General features: G+C 43.1%; 1 protein-coding gene across 1 annotated transcript in view; it reads right to left on the bottom strand.

Moving 5' to 3' along the window:
• Positions 1–493: 493 nt before the first annotated feature.
• TMEM63A (transmembrane protein 63A) overlaps positions 494–18441 on the bottom strand; it is a 67078-nt gene continuing 49130 nt past the window's right edge. The window contains exons 14-23 of the mRNA XM_073671847.1: positions 16567–16720; positions 14348–14454; positions 10862–10948; positions 10690–10755; positions 10412–10574; positions 8248–8353; positions 6990–7157; positions 4764–4876; positions 3645–3707; positions 494–2526 (exon numbers count right to left, since the gene is read on the bottom strand). Coding sequence (XP_073527948.1) covers positions 2374–2526; positions 3645–3707; positions 4764–4876; positions 6990–7157; positions 8248–8353; positions 10412–10574; positions 10690–10755; positions 10862–10948; positions 14348–14454; positions 16567–16720 — 1180 coding nt within the window. The 3' untranslated portion in view covers positions 494–2373. The remainder of the gene's footprint in view (positions 2527–3644; positions 3708–4763; positions 4877–6989; positions 7158–8247; positions 8354–10411; positions 10575–10689; positions 10756–10861; positions 10949–14347; positions 14455–16566; positions 16721–18441) is intronic.

Below are 18441 nucleotides of genomic sequence, written 5' to 3'. Positions count from 1 at the left end.
GGATAAAGGTGCTACAGTTGTGGGATCTGTCGTCGGGATTTGATGAACTTTCTTAAGGACTACTTCTTTTTTAAGGACTAAGGTGCTTCTATCATTTTATCTGTCGTCTGGAAGAGTGTAGAATGTGAATACAGACTATACTGGCTGGAGATACGAAATCTGTGGGCCAACCAAAAGTTGGGAGACAGTGAGTATCGCCTGGTACAAAGGCAGGGGAACTACCGCCCCGTGGAGGAGATCTTGTGGACTGGGGGCAATGTATGTTGACCATTTACCTGGAGTTGTTGTAAAACCTTGGATGCAAGAAATAAAATATTGTGGCATCGTTAACCAACTTAGGTGATTATTACAACCCACAACCTCAGATCTTCACAATATTGAGCATAAAATCTTGGCTTATTCAATAGGTTACTTTCTGGTGACACATTCCCTTTCAGTCTGTAGCCATGTGTCCCCAGCATAGCAGGAATTGAACAAAATAAGACAAGCATGATTTACACACAAAAACTAAATTTTATTCTTTTTAATTTACATAATTATAAAATGATAAACATCTGTATATTACAATAAGACAAAACTATATGTACAAGTCTTTGGCAATAATTCTGTGAACTCAGGATCTTTTAAAGCTGCGGCAGCATGTTGGAAATATATCATGTAGATGAAAGACCGTCCCCGGGGGTCGTCTACCGCCTCATGGAAAACAAGAGATGAATGAATTGCCGTTGAGGACCCAAACACAGAGCATTACTCTCCACAGAGGGTTACTCTCCACATTGACCTTGGGCTTACAGCTGTAATATGATTTATATTTTAACAATTTAGATCTGAGACTCTGTGCATATGGCAGAACACAGCGAGCCGCCATATAGTGCTTCCTCCAGTGCTGCATGTCAGAGATAATTTCTTCAATACTTCTAGGGCAGAATATATTTGTAATACATCATGCAATTTTTGGGAACTTTTGGACTCGCATCCATAGAACATTTGTGGCATATCCAGTCATTAATCACATACATCGGATAAAGTCCTTTAAATAGACTTAAGTGGTTTGACCACAATGAACCTTAGATACCTACTGCAGCTCCATGCCGATATCATGTCTACAGCATATAAACCGCTGCAGACAATCACTCAGCTCAGCAGACTTGTTCTGTCTATCTCAACAAGTGGAAAAAACGAAGAAAGGCGCCCGATGTGTGTATCGATCAGGCTGATGTATTGCATGAGGAGGGAGACACGCCGACAAGCCAGGTCCAGATACCAGAAACTTTTGATTTGCTACGCATTTCAAGGACGGTCCATATGCCTGATGAAAAGGACGGACCATCCTTGAAACGCGTAGCAAATCAAAAGTCTCCTGTACCTGGACCTGGCTTATTGGCATGTCTCCTTAACTTCAGCACCCAGACAATATCGCTTCCTTTTTTCCTATCTCAGCATGACCGACGAGTCCAGAGATTGGCAGCAGTGGTCCTATGCTGTAAATGGGATATCCCCACTTCAGACCTGGGAGAAGTAGTGCTGGAATGTCAGGGGATATCATTTTTTTGTGGGCCAATTTACTTTGAAACCAGACATCTGAGACTTTTATGTCGGGTTAGGTCATAAACATCCAACATTTGTGTGTCCCACTATTGTGACTGGCTTCTGTTTTGGGAATGAGGGTCCGTCGCACGCCGACAAGAATGGAGGGATGGTTGCACACATGCAGTTCTTACCATTCACTTGCATGGGAGTTCAGAAATTTTACAACCAACATTTGGCACCATTTGTGATGGAAAATAGCTGTGTGGGTCTACAGATACCAGAGATGGGTCATAACATATCCTCGCATCCTCCGTGGTCACAATTTGTGGCAGTGAATCCATATTGCGCAAAAAAAAATAAAAAAATTAGGTGAAAAATTGTCAGGATAACAAGTGAAGGATGGACAGTGCAGCACCGCAGGAGAAAACTAACGACGATGGCGGCATATTGTGAACACGGTCTTGAAACCAGCAAGACGTTCTGTGGACCTCGTACTAAGATCCGGGACCTGTGGATAGTGCATTGTGAGCGTTCGGCAGATGGTGAGTGCCCATCAGTCTTTATGTGGATGACACCCAGTGAGGTCGGCTTTCGTTGGGGCTGCCCTCTTTAGATGACTCCTCCAACTAAGGACCCTATGATCTGTCAGCTGAAACCACTGGCGGTCCCTGCAGGAGAAATGTGGCATTGCATGATTCCTACTATTTGCAGCAATTCTTGTTCATAGAGGCTCCCATCATAGCAGCCTATTTTCCTCTGCAGGAACATGATACAGAAGGTAGCGTTAATCTACAGGTTTTGCACTGGGCTTGGCCTCCGATTGACATAAAATCAAGCACTACATTAGGATTCAGGGACGTCCCACGATACGTGATGATCCTCATCTGTGCTAGTTGCAGTCTCAGTCTCTTCCATAGCTCCGTATGATGAATGGGGATCCGTTTCCAGTTTAGTGCTCTCAGATTGTGAGGTCATCAATACACTGGGGACATAATTCTGAAAATACAAACATTGTATTAGAGAGTGGAAAACTTAAAAGGAGCATTGCCATCTCCAAGATCCCATCCCAATATGTAGTAGGTGTAATAATATTAGCAAATACCTCCAATTAGAAATGTAGTATAGTTCTTCTGATTCGCTATGTAACTTACCCCATGTGCAGAGCATTGCAGGAGCTTAGGTATTAGCTACTGCAATGCCCTGCACCTGGGGTAAGCGACATAGTGAATCAGAACTATATGACATTTCTAATTGGAGGTATTTGCTAATATTATTACACCTACTACATATTGGGATGGGATCTTGGAATTTTCTAGGAATTTTAAACGACCTATAGATAAAGTTAAAATCTTATTCATACCACATAATTAACAGTTCTAAGACTGTTATCTAATTTTGTGATGTATATTTAGCATGTACATCGCTTTTTATGGGGCACTGTGGGTGACAGATACCAATGTATGGCATCTGTTTAAAGGAACACTAAACACAGAAAAATATATTCTTTAAAAATATGGCTGAGGGCCATAGGCAGAGACATGACTAGTCCGGCACCACCCCTCGCTGGCCATGACTAGTAGTCCGGCACCACCCCTCGCTGGCCATGACTAGTAGTCCGGCACCACCCCTCGCTGGCCATGACTAGTAGTCCGGCACCACCCCTCGCTGGCCATGACTAGTAGTCCGGCACCACCCCTCGCTGGCCATGACTAGTAGTCCGGCACCACCCCTCGCTGGCCATTACTAGTAGTCCGGCACCACCCCTCGCTGGCCATTACTAGTAGTCCGGCACCACCCCTCGCTGGCCATTACTAGTAGTCCGGCACCACCCCTCGCTGGCCATGACTAGTAGTCCGGCACCACCCCTCGCTGGCCATGACTAGTAGTCCGGCACCACCCCTCGCTGGCCATGACTAGTAGTCCGGCACCACCCCTCGCTGGCCATGACTAGTCCGTCACCACCCCTCGCTGGCCATGACTAGTCCGGCACCACTTCTCGCTGGCTCTTTCAAGCGCTGTTTCATGTGATTGACAGGTCTCTCACTATAGAAGAGGAGCTGAGAAAAACTGTCCGAGGGCCGGTCCCTATACTTCATCTTTAACAATATACTCACAGGAGATTTACGTGGGATTTCTCCTTCGATTGGAGTCTCTGTTCCGGGAATGGATTCAAGTATCTGAAGAATAAAAAAAAAAAACTTCAATTTGTTTATAACAAATTGGGGATGGGAGGTCTTTATCTAGACTTGTGAGATAAATTAAAAACTGGAATATATTTCATAATCTATTTAATTAATAAAAAATAATCTGCATAACTGTCAAACCAAGGCAAAATCAGGATGGAAGTTCTGTCTTTGAAGAGCGAGCCAAGGTGATATTTTTACTAATTTTTGGCAGTTCACTTTAGACTGATTGAGCAGAGTCATCTATTGTACTGTGCACAAGGCAGGATAATACTACTGTACGGATAGATTAACCTCTGTATGCAGCTCCCCTCTGCATGTAAATTGTGCCACAATTTGGTGTACCTTTGTTGTGCCAAATTTTGTAAATCAGCGCTATTATATGGCTGACACCCCCCAAAAAAAAATGTTTGTACATAAAAAATGAACAAAATACAAAAGAACAAATTCATTATTTTTTTCTTCTTCAGAACGGTGTCTCATTCATGAGACTGAAATTACATACAGGAAACATTCCCTTTAAAATGGGATGTCCATTTGCTCCCCATTGAAAAACTGATGAGGATTTTTTTTTTCACTGCTGATGCCATTAGCAGAAATTGATGTTTTTAGAGCGGAAACTGAACAGAAACTCTTCAAATCCTCCTCAAAGAACTTTTGTTCAATTTCGGTTTTGAAAATTCTGCAAAAAAACACTTCCATGTGCACATACCCCCAAGAAAAAGCTTGGGGGTATGTGAAAAAATAGCTCTTTGCTATTCATTTGAGAATTTTTTGTTAAGTTTTTTTTTTCCCCCTTAAAAGGACTTGAAAATTTTGAAAACCACCTAATGGGGAAAAAAAATGTATGTCTTTTCCTTGAAACAGATCCTGATGAAATCTGCTGTCAAAATTAAAAGTCTGCAGAAAGCAGTTCTGGAAAAAAAAGAAAACTAATTCAAAACAGCTTCAGGAAAAACTGAAAAAAAAGTTTTTCCCGAGTCTGAAATACTTGCAGTTTTTGAAAGCCTCATGTGTGAACATAACTTTACAGACACATGACTCACTTACCTTGTAATTAAAAGGGCTGAGATGTTTGAAGCAGCCAAAGCAAGTGTACGAGATAAGGAGCAGGATAGTTATTAGCATAATGATCAGAGTGAAAAGTGTGGCACCTTTAAAACCTATTTAAAAAAAAAATAATTAGGAATATATAAGTTCTTAATAGGACAGCTGCTTTTAAAATTAATGTCAGCTTGGTGATCAGCTGATCGCCACAGATAAAGCTTCAGAGATCCACTTAAATTCTAGAACCCATCCCCTACAACCAGAGCTGGACTGGGGTTTCAAGGACCCTCCAGTAACAGCAAATATCTCATTACCCTTATTCACAAATTTGCCTATATTTCTATATAATAATAAATGGGGTAGGTTGTTAAATGAATGTTGAGATGATGCCCTTTTTCTGTACATAGTGAAACAAATACACTGCTCAAAAAAATAAAGGGAACACTGAAATACCACATCCTAGATCTGAATGAATGAAATATTCTCATTGAATACTTTGTTCTGTACAAAGTTGAATGTGCTGACAACAAAATCACACAAAAATCATCAATGGAAATCAACTTTATTAACCAATGGAGGCCTGGATTTGGAGTCACCCCCAAAATTAAAGTGGAAAAACACCCTACAGGCTGATCCAACTTTGATGTAATGTCCTTAAAACAAGTCAAAATGAGTCTCAGTATTGTGTGTGGCCTCCACATGCCTGTATGACCTCCCTACAACGCCCGAGCATGCTCCTGATGAGGTTGCAGATGGTCTCCTGTGGGATCTCCTCCCAGACCTGGACTAAAGCATCCGCCAACTCCTGGACAGTCTGTGGTGCAACGTGACGTTGGTGGATGGAGCGAGACATGATGTCCCAGATGTGCTCAATCGCATTCAGGTCTGGGGAACGGGCCGGCCAGTCCATAGCTTCAATGCCTTCATCTTGCAGGAACTGCTGACACACTCCAGCCACATGAGGTCTGGCATTGTCCTGCATTAGGAGGAACCCAGGGCCAACCGCACCAACATATGGTCTCACAAGGGGTCTGAGGATCTCATCTCGGTACCTAATGGCAGTCAGGCTACCTCTGGCGAGCACATAGAGGGCTCCAAAGAAATGCCACCCCACATCATTACTGACCCACTGCCAAACCGGTCATGCTGAAGGATGTTGCAGGCAGCAGATAGCTCTCCACGGCGTCTCCAGACTCTGTCACGTCTGCCACATGTGCTCAGTGTGAACCTGCTTTCATCTGTGAAGAGCACAGGGCGCCAGTGGCGACTTTGCCAATCCTGGTGTTCTGTGGCAAATGCCAAGCATCCTGCACGGTGTTGGGCTGTGAGCACAACCCCCATCTCTGGACGTTGGGCCCTCATACCACCCTCATGGAGTTGGTTTCTAACCGTTTGTGCAGACACATGCACATTTGTGGCCTGCTGGAGGTCATTTTGAAGGTGGCTCTGGCAGTGCTCCTCCTGTTCCTCCTTGCACAAAGGCGGAGGTAGCGGTCCTGCTGCTGGGTTGTTGCCCTCCTATGGCCCCCTCCACGTCTCCTGGTGTACTGGCCTGTCTCCTGGTAGCGCCTCCAGCCTCCGGACACTACGCTGACAGACACAGCAAACCTTCTTGTCACAGCTCGCATTGATGTGCTATCCTGGATGAGCTGCACTACCTGAGCAACTTCTGTGGGTTGTAGAGTCCGTCTCATGTTACCACGAGTGTGAAAGCACAACCAACATTCAAAAGTGACCAAAACATCAGCCAGAAAGCATTGGTACTGAGATGTAGTCTGTGGTCCCCACCTGCAGAATCACTCCTTTATTGAGGGTGTCTTGATAATTGCCAATAATTTCCATCTATTGTCTATTCCATTTGCACAACAGCATGTGAAATTGATTGTCAATCAGTGTTGCTTCCTAAGTGGACAGTTTGATTTCACAGAAGTTTGATGTACTTGGAGTTATATTCTGTTATTTAAGTGTTCTCTTTATTTTTTTGTGCAGTGTATATTGTGCCAAATACTTCTCAAAGGTGCAGTGGAGAGCCCAATTCTACATGGGGGGCCCACCGGTGAATTCTCCTGTTCTCTGGTGGGCCAGTCCAAGCCTTCCTACAAGTGCAGTGCAGAATACAAAATACACAGCCTATATAATAAAATGTTGTGACGTGATGCAATTGGCTTTGCTTGTATATTATGTGAAACAGAACACACACAAAAAAAAAATATGATAAAAGCTTTTTACCCATCCGAAGAAGAGAGAAGAAAAACAACCACATGATGCACAGTATTGGTGCCGCCAGAGACTGGTTCACAGCGGCAAAGTGGATCTTCCTGTCCAGTTTGGTTGGCAGATAAGCGTAATACAGGTTGTGTCTGTCCACTATGTGTTTCAGCAGCATGTAGATCAATCCTGGGGAGGAAAAACAGGAATATAACTAATGAGCACACAGATTAATTACCTGTTTCTGTAGTTTTAGCAAAGTAAACTGTGGAAGACAAAGAAGTGAATTTACAATAAATTGTCAGATAATGACCTATCGTTTAAAATATTTACATTTTTTTTACCTTAAACATACTTTTTCACAACTAATTCTGGGTGATTTTTTAATTTTTTTAAATTTTGCTTGAGGTAAACAGTCAACCGAGCCCTGAGCATCCCATAAATGATTGGGCAGAGTGTCGATAACATGCCCTACCTAATCCTAAAGAGGACTGAGCAGCTGTACATTCCCCTTCTATCCTCCTGCACTCATCTCTATGAGCAGAAGTGGATGAAGAGGAGAGGAGGCTCCGTTATTATACTGTTTTACGGTTCTTTTTGTTGTGTTTTCTGTTGTATTGTGCCATGATTTTTGGCTGCAAAAAATAAAAAAATGTTCTTTTATTGTACAGGGACTATTTGCCCTTGCAAAAAGTGCTGTCGACAGAGGCTGAAGTGGCAGAATGCTTTCACTGTATTGGTGGTCGCAATGTTTGTTGTAACCCAAGGATCCGACATTGATGGGATCTCCTAAAGATTTAGAACAAAAATTCTCCATACATAAGTATCTAAGACAGCTGGAGGCCAATGAAAAACATTTCCAAAAAAAAAAAAAAAAAAAAGATATTTTGTATCCTAAGGCATCATTCACAAGTCAGATTTCCACTTTTTTTTCTCTCTACATAAGAGAAAAATGGATGACACTCGGACCCCAATCTGAGCATAATAGTCGGTCCGTTCTTCTCGTAAGTGGAAAAATAGAATTTGTGAATGAGGGTTTAGAGAGATTGGCAATTTTTTTCCCCATGGTTACAGCCAAATTTGCAAATTGACAGCAGGACGTGAGGCCATATCTTTTGTCATTTTTAGACTGGCTTCTCAAAAACCGATAACAAATATGGCTGAACTTTCTGTTCTAACTTTTGCAAAAATAATGGCCACATGGCTCATCGAAGTGGCGCCAAGTTGATCATCCTCATCTATGGTGTCTATTTGCCATAAAAATCATGGTGTGACTTACCAAAAGGCACAATGATGGGACAGGTGATACTGTAAGCTGTGATAACTGAGAACACGCACAACAGATTGGCATACATGGCTCCAAACTGGTATTCATAGGCCTGATGCTACAGAACAGGAGACAAGAAGCCGTACATGAAAATTGGGCACTCATCTGCATCTTTATTATCAATCTTATACAACCCCTGGCAAAAATTATGGAATCACCGGGCTCGGAGGATGTTCATTCAGTTGTTTAATGTTGTTGAAAAAAAGCAGATCACAGACATGGCACAAAACTAAAGTAATTTCAAATGGCAACTTTAGGGCTTTAAGAAACACTAAAAGAAATCAAGATTAAAAATGTGGTACTCAGTAAGGGTAATGTTTTTCAGACCAAGCAGAGGGAAAAAATTATGGAATCACTCAATTCTGAGGAAAAAATTATGGAATCACCCTGTAAATTTTCATTTCCAAAACTAAGACCTGCATCAAATTAGATCTGCTCATTAGTCTGCATCTAAAAAGGAGTGATCACACCTTAGAGAGCTGTTGCACCAAGTGGACTGACATGAATCATGGCTCCAACATGAGAGATGTCAATTGAAACAAAGGAGAAGATTATCAAACTCTTAAAAGAAGGTAAATCGTCACGCAATGTTGCAAAAGATGTTGGTTGTTCACAGTCAGCTGTGTCTAAAATCTGGACCAAACACAAACAACATGGGAAGGTTGTTAAGGGCAAACATACTGGTAGACAAAGGAAGACATCAAAGCATCAAGACCGGAAACTTAAAGCAATATGTCTCCAAAACAGGAAATGCACAACAAAACAAATGAGGAACGCATGGGAGGAAACTGGAGTCAAAGTCTGTGACCGAACTGTAAGAAACCGCCTAAAGGAAATGGGATTTACATACAGAAAAGCTAAACATAAGCCATCATTAACACCTAAACAGAAAAAAACAAGGTTACAATGGGCTAACGAAAAGTAATCATGGACTGTGGATGACTGGATGAAAGTCATATTCAGTGATGAATCGTGAATCAGCATTCGGCAATGTGATGATGCTGAAACTTTTGTTTGGTGCTGTTCCAATGAGATTTATAAAGATGACTGCATGAAGAGAACATGAAAATTTCCACAGTCATTGATGATATGAGGCTGCATGTCAGGTAAAGGCACTGGGGAGATGGCTGTTATTACATCTTCAATACATGCCCAAGTTTACATTGATATTTTGGACAGTTTTCTTATCCCATCAATTGAAAGGATGTTTGGGGATGATGACATCATTTTTCAAGATGATAATGCATCCTGCCATAGAGCAAAAACTGTGAAAACATTCTTTGAAAGAACACACATAAGGTCAATGTCATGGCCTGCAAATAGTTCGGATCTCAATCCAATTGAAAATCTTTGGTGGAAGTTGAAGAAAATGGTCCATGACAAGGCTCCAACCTGCAAAGCTGATCTGGCAACAGCAATCAGAGAAAGTTGGAGCCAGATTGATGACGAGTACTGTTTGTCACTCATTAAGTCCATGCCTCAGAGACTGCAAGCTGTTATTAAAGCCAGAGGTGGTGCAACAAAATACTAGTGATGTATTGGAGTGTTGTTTTGTGTGTTTGTTTTTCATGATTCATTAATTTATTACCCTCTGCTTGGTCTGAAAAAAATTACCCTTACTGAGTACCACATTTTTTATCTTGATTTCTTTTAGTGTGTCTTAAAGCCCTAAAATTGCCATTTGAAATGACTTTAGTTTTGTGCCATGTCTGTGATCTGCTTTTTTTCAACAACATTAAACAACTGAATGAACATCCTCCGAGCCCGGTGATTCCATAATTTTTGCCGAGGGTTGTACCTTATTGAGCAATGGTCACAAGACTGGCAAACCGTGCTTGCTGCATTTTTCGTTAAACAGCACCACACCAGTGCATATGTTATGTCCAGTATTGCAGCTCAGCTCCATTAGTGTGAATAGGGCTGAGCCAGGTGTTACCCCTGGAATGACCATAAGGTCATGCAAGGACATGCCAGGTTCTCTCCAGCTGGACGGTTTTTACATGGAGACTCTTCTGTTCATAGAGGGGAATCTACTCCCCTCTAAATGTCCATATACCCCAAAAGGGCATATGGTGAGGGATAGTCATTGTGAGAGAAGCCATTTTTAGACAAGTACCTGCTTTATGCTCCGTCTCTCGGCAGCAGACTTGGCCATTATCATTCGTATGGTGTACAAGATGAGGCCTGGAAGACGCAGCAGCTCCATCCCATTCCCTACAAATGCAGAGGCAATGACGTAGTTGACAAAGAAGGCACCTTGATCCGGTAGGAAGACGCATCTAAAAGATGGAAGCCACAAGAAATTAATGATCTATTGGTCACATTGCAGAAGACTGGCCAAAATGGCGATGTATAACATCAGCGTTACAGGTTCCGGTAATCCTCCATACTCACTCCAGTCTGATCTGACCATTCGTGTCCAAAGATTTGTCAAACAGCCATCGAAAGAAGACATCCAAGCTGGAAAATAAAGACACTGAAATTTTTGGTCTGGTGCCATGACAAGGTGTTTGTGGCTCTTGGAGTCATGCTGCAGCTAAGTGCTAACAAAAGACAAAATACAAACCTGGTCAGGCCGAGCGACGGCAAAATCAACACCATGAAGAGGAGGAAGATGTAGATTTTGTGCATCATGATACGATTTTCAGCAGATCTGTAAAAAGATCATTGATTTAGCTATGGATATTAGTGGTGGGGAATCTTGTAAAGTTTCCAAAATTATTTTTGTTCTGATATATTTGCTTTGTGGAGCTGCAAGTTCAAACTTCAAGGCTCAAAAACAATAATCATCAGTACAAAGGGGTCCCCAAGATTCAAGCTCATGAGCCAAAATTTATTCAGGACATCCCAGTAAGTTCCCATGTTCACTCATAGAGAAAGGTTTTTCTGACATCCATCCTTGTGGAGCTGTAAGTTTTGAGCTCAGTGGGCATTCCCCGTGAAATTTCTCTCCATCTCCCTCATCATCTCTCCCACAGATATTACTGTGCTAGCAGGGGCTTCTGAAAGGTGTCCTCAGCTGTGTGTGAGAAGCTGTAACCTGTATTCCTTGAGTGTTGTGAGCAGACAGCAGCAGAAAATGAGATAGGGGTTGTTATAATTAGAGAACTCAGGGGTCAAAAAGAATTATTTGTACAAAAAAAAAAAAGTCCCCAGATATCAGCTCAGGGGCCAAATTTATTTATATGGCTTACTCAAAAGAGAAAACATTTTCTGAGATGCTCCTTTATCGAGCAGCAAGTTCAGAGCTTAATTGCCGTTCCCTGTGAAATTGACCCCTCCTTGATCTTCCACACATGCATGATAGTGTAAATCGGGATTTCTGGATTTGCTACTGAATCTGAAAAGTCTCTTAATCTTACATGTGACTAATTTTGACTTGTATTCCTTGAGGACTCTGAGCAAGATTTATGCTCAGGGGCCAAATAAATCAGCGATTTCCCACTCAGAGGAAGCTTTCTCTGACATGCTCACTTGTGGCTGCAAGTTCAGAGTTCAGTGGGCATTCCCTGTGAAATAGTTCTCGGTCTCCCTCTTCATCTCTCTCACAGATAGGACTACTATTAGCTAGGATTTCCTAAAAAGTGTCATCGGCTATTTGTGAGTGGCTTTAACGTGTATTCATTGAGTGCTATGAGCAGACAACATCTTGAAATATTATATTGCTCATTAAAATCTGAGAATTCAGGGCTCAAAAACAATCACACAAAAAGGTCCCCAAGATTTTCGCTTAGGGGCCAAATTTATTTTATACAGCGAAGTTGGGTCCCCTACCTACTCAGAAAATAGCTTTTCTCTGACATGCTCAATTGTGGAGCTGCAATTTCAGGGCTCAGTGGGCATTCCCTGCAAAATTGCTCTACGTCTCCCACTTTATCACTCCCTGTTAGGCCACTGCCCCACTATCAGTATTTGGTCAGTACTTTTTCTCAGGAGTGGGAGATAAAAGCAGAATTGGTGACTTGTTTCAATTATACCTTTTCTCTGATTGTTCCTCACCTGGTTTTGGCTCCCACTCCTGAGAAAAAATACTGACCGAATACTGAACAAATACTGGATTGTGGGGCTGTGGCCTTAGCTGGGATTTCTGAAAAAAGTCTCCTCAGCTATTTGTGAGTGGCTTTGACATGCATTCCTTAAGTGCGGTGAACACGTGGCATCAGAAAACATGATAATGCTCATCAAAATTAGAGAATTCAGGGCTCAAAAACAATAATTTATACAAATGGATCTTCGAAGTATACATTCAGAGGCCAAATTTATTCTATATGTCATATTCAGTTCCTCTGTCCACTCAGAGAAAGCTTTCTCCGATATGCTCCTTTGTGGAGCTGCAAGTTCAGAGCTCAGTGGGCATTCCCGCTCTCCATTTCCCCCCTCTTCCCTACCACAGATATGACTGTGCAAGCTGGGATTTCTGAAACGTCTCCTCAGCTATTTGTGATAAACTTTGGCTTGTATTTCCTGAGTGCTACCAGCAGAATATGTGATAGTGCCCTTCATATTCATAGAATTCAGTGCTCAAAAACAATAACCAGTAAAAAGGGCTACCCCAAATTTATGCTCAGGGGCTAAAGTAATTTCAGATTCTATGAAGTACTGTACTTACTGCTCCCCACGCCGATAGTCCCACCCACCTCTATGCACTGAAGGCGGCGCCTGGAGGTGGGAGGGACTATGGGCATGGGGAGCAGTGAATATTTATTTTCCTTAATAGTAGGCACACTGTTAGCTGCAGCCACCGACAGCTGCAGCCGCTGGGGGAATCACGTGTGCCTGCTATTAATGAAAATAAATATTCACTGCTCCCCACGCCCATAGTCCCGAACATGGGAAGCAGGGGATATTCTGGCAGCTGAACTCAGTGTGTTGGGATGCGTGGCAGTGACATCATGTGCTGCTTATACGTTGATGTCAGAACAGGACGCCGCTGGAGCAGAGGGAAGGTGAGTAGAATCCTTTATTTTTCATGTGTGCGGCGTGAGGGGGCCATGCATGCCAAGATGGGGATGGGGGCCATGCATGCCAAGATGGGGATGGGGGCCATGCATACAAAGATGGAGATGGGGGCCATGCATACAAAGATGGAGATGGGGGCCATGCATACAAAGATGGGGATGGGGGCCATGCATACAAAGATGGGGATGGGGGCCATGCATACAAAGATGGGGATGGGGGCCATGCATACCAAGATGGTGATGGGGCCCATGCATACCAAGATGGTGATGGGGCCCATGCATACCAAGATGGTGATGGGGCCCATGCATACCAAGATGGTGATGGGGCCCATGCATACCAAGATGGTGATGGGGCCCATGCATACCAAGATGGGGATGGGGCCCATGCATACCAAGATGGGGATGGGGCCCATGCATACCAAGATGGGGATGGGGCCCATGCATACCAAGATGGGGATGGGGCCCATGCATACCAAGATGGGGATGGGGCCCATGCATACCAAGATGGGGATGGGGCCCATGCATACCAAGATGGGGATGGGGCCCATGCATACCAAGATGGGGATGGGGCCCATGCATACCAAGATGGGGATGGGGCCCATGCATACCAAGATGGGGATGGGGCCCATGCATACCAAGATGGGGATGGGGCCCATGCATACCAAGATGGGGATGGGGCCCATGCATACCAAGATGGGGATGGGGCCCATGCATACCAAGATGGGGATGGGGCCCATGCATACCAAGATGGGGATGGGGCCCATGCATACCAAGATGGGGATGGGGCCCATGCATACCAAGATGGGGATGGGGCCCATGCATACCAAGATGGGGATGGGGCCCATGCATACCAAGATGGGGATGGGGGCCATGTATACCAGGAAGGGGTGGCCAGGTATACCAAGATAGGGGCATATTAATACAGATTTGGAAGACCCCTATAACAGTGTCAGCAGCAGAATCCCTCTTCCCATAACAGGGCATCATGACCACATTTTTTGCTTGAAGTTTTTTCTTCTATTTTCCTCCTCTAAAACCTAGGTGTGTCTTATGGTCCGAAAAACACGGTACTAATGAATAGTGCAATGCCTTACTTTGTCCAATGGGCCTCCAAGAGGGTTGAGTAATACACGATGGTTGGTAGTAATGCAGAGAACGACCACAGAAGGAGGGTGGGAAAGAACTGGCTGATCACTGGGTTCTGCAAGAACAAAAAAAAAAACAACAAGATAAATACATAGTAATTTATTTTTTTTTCTTTCAAACAGCATTATGATAATTCTGAAAACTGTGATTTCCTTTCTTTTTCTCCTATGAGGGTTTGTCCAATTTTATTCTCTTCCAGGCTACTCACACTTACTTTAGGAGTGGATAGAGGAAGCAGAACTCGCAGGCTTTTTTTTTTTTTTAGGAGTGTATAGAGGAAGCAGGACTCACAGGCTTTTTTAAGGAGTGTATAGAGGAAGCAGGACTCACAGACTTTTTCTTAGGAGTGGGCAGAGGAAGCAGGACTTGCAGGTTTTCTGTAAGAGTGGGTAGAGGAGACAAGACTCGCAGGCTCTCTTTATGAATGGGCAAAGGAAGCAGGACTAGCAGGCTTTTTTTTTTTTTTAGGAGTGGGCAGAGGAAGCAGGACTAGAAGGCTTTTTTTAGGAGTGGGCAGAGGAAGCAGGACTAGCAGGCTTTTTTAGGAGTAGGCAGAGGAAGCAGGACTAGCAGGCTTTTTTAGGAGTGGGCAGAGTAAGCAGGACTAGCAGGCTTTTTTTAGGAGTAGGCAAACGAAGCAGGACTAGCAGGCATTTTTTTTTTAGGAGTGGGCCGAGGAAGCAGGACACGTAGGCTTTCTTTAGGAGTGGGCAGAGGAAGCAGGACACGTCGGCTTTTTTTTAGGACTGGGCAGAGGAAGCAGGACTGGCACGCTTTTTTAGGAGTGGGCAGAGGAAGCAGGACTCACAGGCTTTCTTTTGGAGTGGGCAGAGGAAGAAGAATACATAGGCTTTCTTTAGGAGTGGGCAGAGGAAGCAGGACTCATAGGCTTACTCTATAAGTAGGTGTGGAAGCAGGACTCTCATGCTCTAACAGTGGGAAAAAGAATCAGGACTCGCAAACTTCCTCTATAACTCCGGTGGTAAATATCAAGTGTTTACTTCCATGCATTGCATTGTAACTCACATGGTATGGTGATGTCTTCCAGCAGGTAGTGACTGAGATACCTACCTAAAGCATTTCAGAATCCGGGTTTTTTTTTTATCGGCATTCACTTTTGTATTGAACTGTCTGGCTCTAACCTGTCTAAATAACGCCTTTATGTATTAATAGTCTCTGCTATACTTATTTACTCCACTAGGGGAGACATCATTTTTTTACTTGGTTTAAAACGGTTTGTGCTGGTTCTTTGCTAACTCAGTGATCCGATTTATCTCTGCATGTGAATTGTGATGTTAAATTTGCCAACAAGCAGAACAATTTCTAGAATACTTTTTCTGCAGATTTCAGAGACTATGACTGCATCGTTAACCATTTGGAAATACATTATTGTGACATCATTGGAATTTTTTCTCTTTGCACTTAATACTTTTTAATTGATTTTATATTTGTAGTATGTATGTAATAAAGCTTGATTTTTGATACTTAAATCTTTCAGAGGAGTCATCTTCATTTATCGTTTTTTTCCCCTGTTTCTTTTGACTCCTATTTATACATTTAACCATTTTGGTTAATAATTCCTCTATAACTCATCATAACAGTTAAAGGGATATTCCTATATATGTAGTAGGTGTAATAATAATAATATTAGCAAATACCTTCAATTAGAAATGTAGTATAGTTCTTCCAATTTGCTATGTCGCTTACCCCATGTGCAGGGCATTGCAGTAATTTAGGCATCCATGGTTACGACCACTAATATAGTGACAGTTAGTTATTAGTAGTCGTAACCATGGATACCTAAGCTACTGCAATGCCCTGCACATAGGGTAAGAGACATAGGGAATAAGGAGAACTATACTAATTTCTAATTGGAGGTATTTGCTAATATTATTATTATTATTATTACACCTACTACATATTGGGATAGGATCTTAAAGATGGGAATACCCCATTTAAACAGCTTTTTAAATCAAAATGCAAAATAAAATAACGGTAAACAACATATTTCCACGCTCAGCGCCTTCCCCTCCACCTTCTGCTGCCCAGACATTCCCACTGCATACATTTTATATCTATATTCCTGTATATTTCCAGTGGTATACATCTCTATGAAGCCCTAAATTGGCTCCACACATGTACACACAAAGCTCTGGAAGTTACTTACATTCAGATAGTAGATGGGTTTGGTGACATTGAACTTGTCCATTGTAGAAATAATAATAGATGGGGTTGTAAGGAAAAACAATACAATGAAAAGGCAAAAATTAATCCCCAGGAATCTTGCCCACCATTTCACTCCCTGCACAGAGAGATTCCCCCTAGGACACAAGATTAAAAAAAATTAGTAAAAATCTGAAACAAACAGGTTGTGAATGGAATTGCAACACACATACATATATCTATATCTGTAGATATTTATATCTATATCTGTAGATAGATATATACATACACACAAACATATACATACACACATTATTATTATTCATTATTATAGCGCCATTTATTCCATGGCGCTTTACATGTGAAAAAGGTGACTAGGTCAGAGATCAGAGACTAGGTCAGAGATATATGGAGGAGACAGGTTGTGAATGGCTTTGTATGCCATGGTTAGAGAACTGGAGTCTCTGAGCAATGGTGAGCCAGTGAAGATATTGACAGAGGGGAGAGGCCGGGGAATAGTGGGGGGACAGGTGGATTAGTCGGGCAGCAGAGTTTAGGATGGATTGGAGAGGTGCAAGAGGGTTGGAAGGGAGGCCACAGAGCAGGAGGTTGCAGTAGTCATGGCGGGAGATGATGAGGGCGTGCACTAGTGTTTTTGCAGATTCATGGTTGAGGAATGTGCTGATCCAGGAGATATTTTGGAGTTGGAGTCGGCAGGAAGTGGAAAGGGCTTGGATATGAGGTTTGAAGGAGAGTTCAGAGTCCAGGGTTACCCCAAGGCAGCAAGCTTGAGAGACTGGGGAGAGTGGACAGCCATTGACGTTGATAGATAGGTCAGTTGGGGGGGTTTGAATGAGATGGCGGAAAGATGATGAATTCTGTTTTGTCCATGTTAAGTTTTAGAAATCTGGCAGAGAAGAAGGATGAGATAGAGGACAGACAGACATATTGGGATTCTGGTTAGTAGGGAGGAGATATCGGGTCCAGAGAGGTAGATCTGTGTGTCGTCGGCATAGAGGTGATACTGAAACCCATGAGACTCTATGAGCTGTCCCAGGCCTAGGGTGTAGATGGAGAAGAGTGGGGGTCCTAGAACTGAACCTTGGGGGACACCGACAGATAGGGGGTGAGATGAGGAGGTGGTGTGTGAGTGGGAGACACTGAATGTCCTGTCTGTTAGGTATGAGGAGCTCCAAGATAGGGCTAAGTGTGTAATGCCAAGAGATGAGAGAGTCTGGAGTAAGAGGGAATGGTTCACTGTGTCGAAGGCAGATGACAGGTCTAGGAGGAGGAGGACAGATTAGTGTCGCTTGGATTTGGCAGTTAGTAGGTCGTTGGTGACTTTAGTCAGTGCAGTTTCAGTAGAATGGTGCGGTCGGAAACCAGATTGTAGGCAGTCAAAGAGGGAGCAGGAGAAGAGGTGGGAGGACAGTTCAGAATGGATGTGTTGTTCCAGTAGTTTTGAGGAATAATGGAGAAGTGATATGGGGCAATAGCTAGTCAGAGAGGATGGATCAAGGGAAGGCTTTTTGAGGATGGGTGTGATCGAGGCATGTTTGAAGCATGAGGGGAAGATGCCAGTTGTTAGTGACAGGTTGAAGAGGTGGGCTAGGGATGAGATGAAGATTATGGTGAGGTTAGGGATGAGGTGGGACGGGATTGGGTCAAGTTCACAGGTGGTGAGGTGTGATTTGGAGAGTAAAGAGGAAAGTTGATCTTCCATAATGGTGGAGAAGGTGGTTTTGGAGGAGGAGGGTTGAGTAGGTGTGGGGAGGGGCTGTGGGGACTTTAGGCAAAAGCTTTGTCTGATGGTGTCAATCTTCTGCTTGAAGAATAAGGCAAAGTCTTCAGCTGAAATAAGGTGAGAGGGAGGAGGCAC

Source organism: Phyllobates terribilis, unplaced genomic scaffold, assembly GCF_046119375.1.
Source record: "Phyllobates terribilis strain yellow unplaced genomic scaffold, ASM4611937v1 Scaffold_3__8_contigs__length_932513732, whole genome shotgun sequence".
In the NCBI taxonomy this organism is placed as follows: Eukaryota; Metazoa; Chordata; class Amphibia; order Anura; family Dendrobatidae; genus Phyllobates; species Phyllobates terribilis.
Note: the sequence above shows the minus strand (reverse complement) of the source record. Positions and strands in the feature narration are given on the sequence as shown.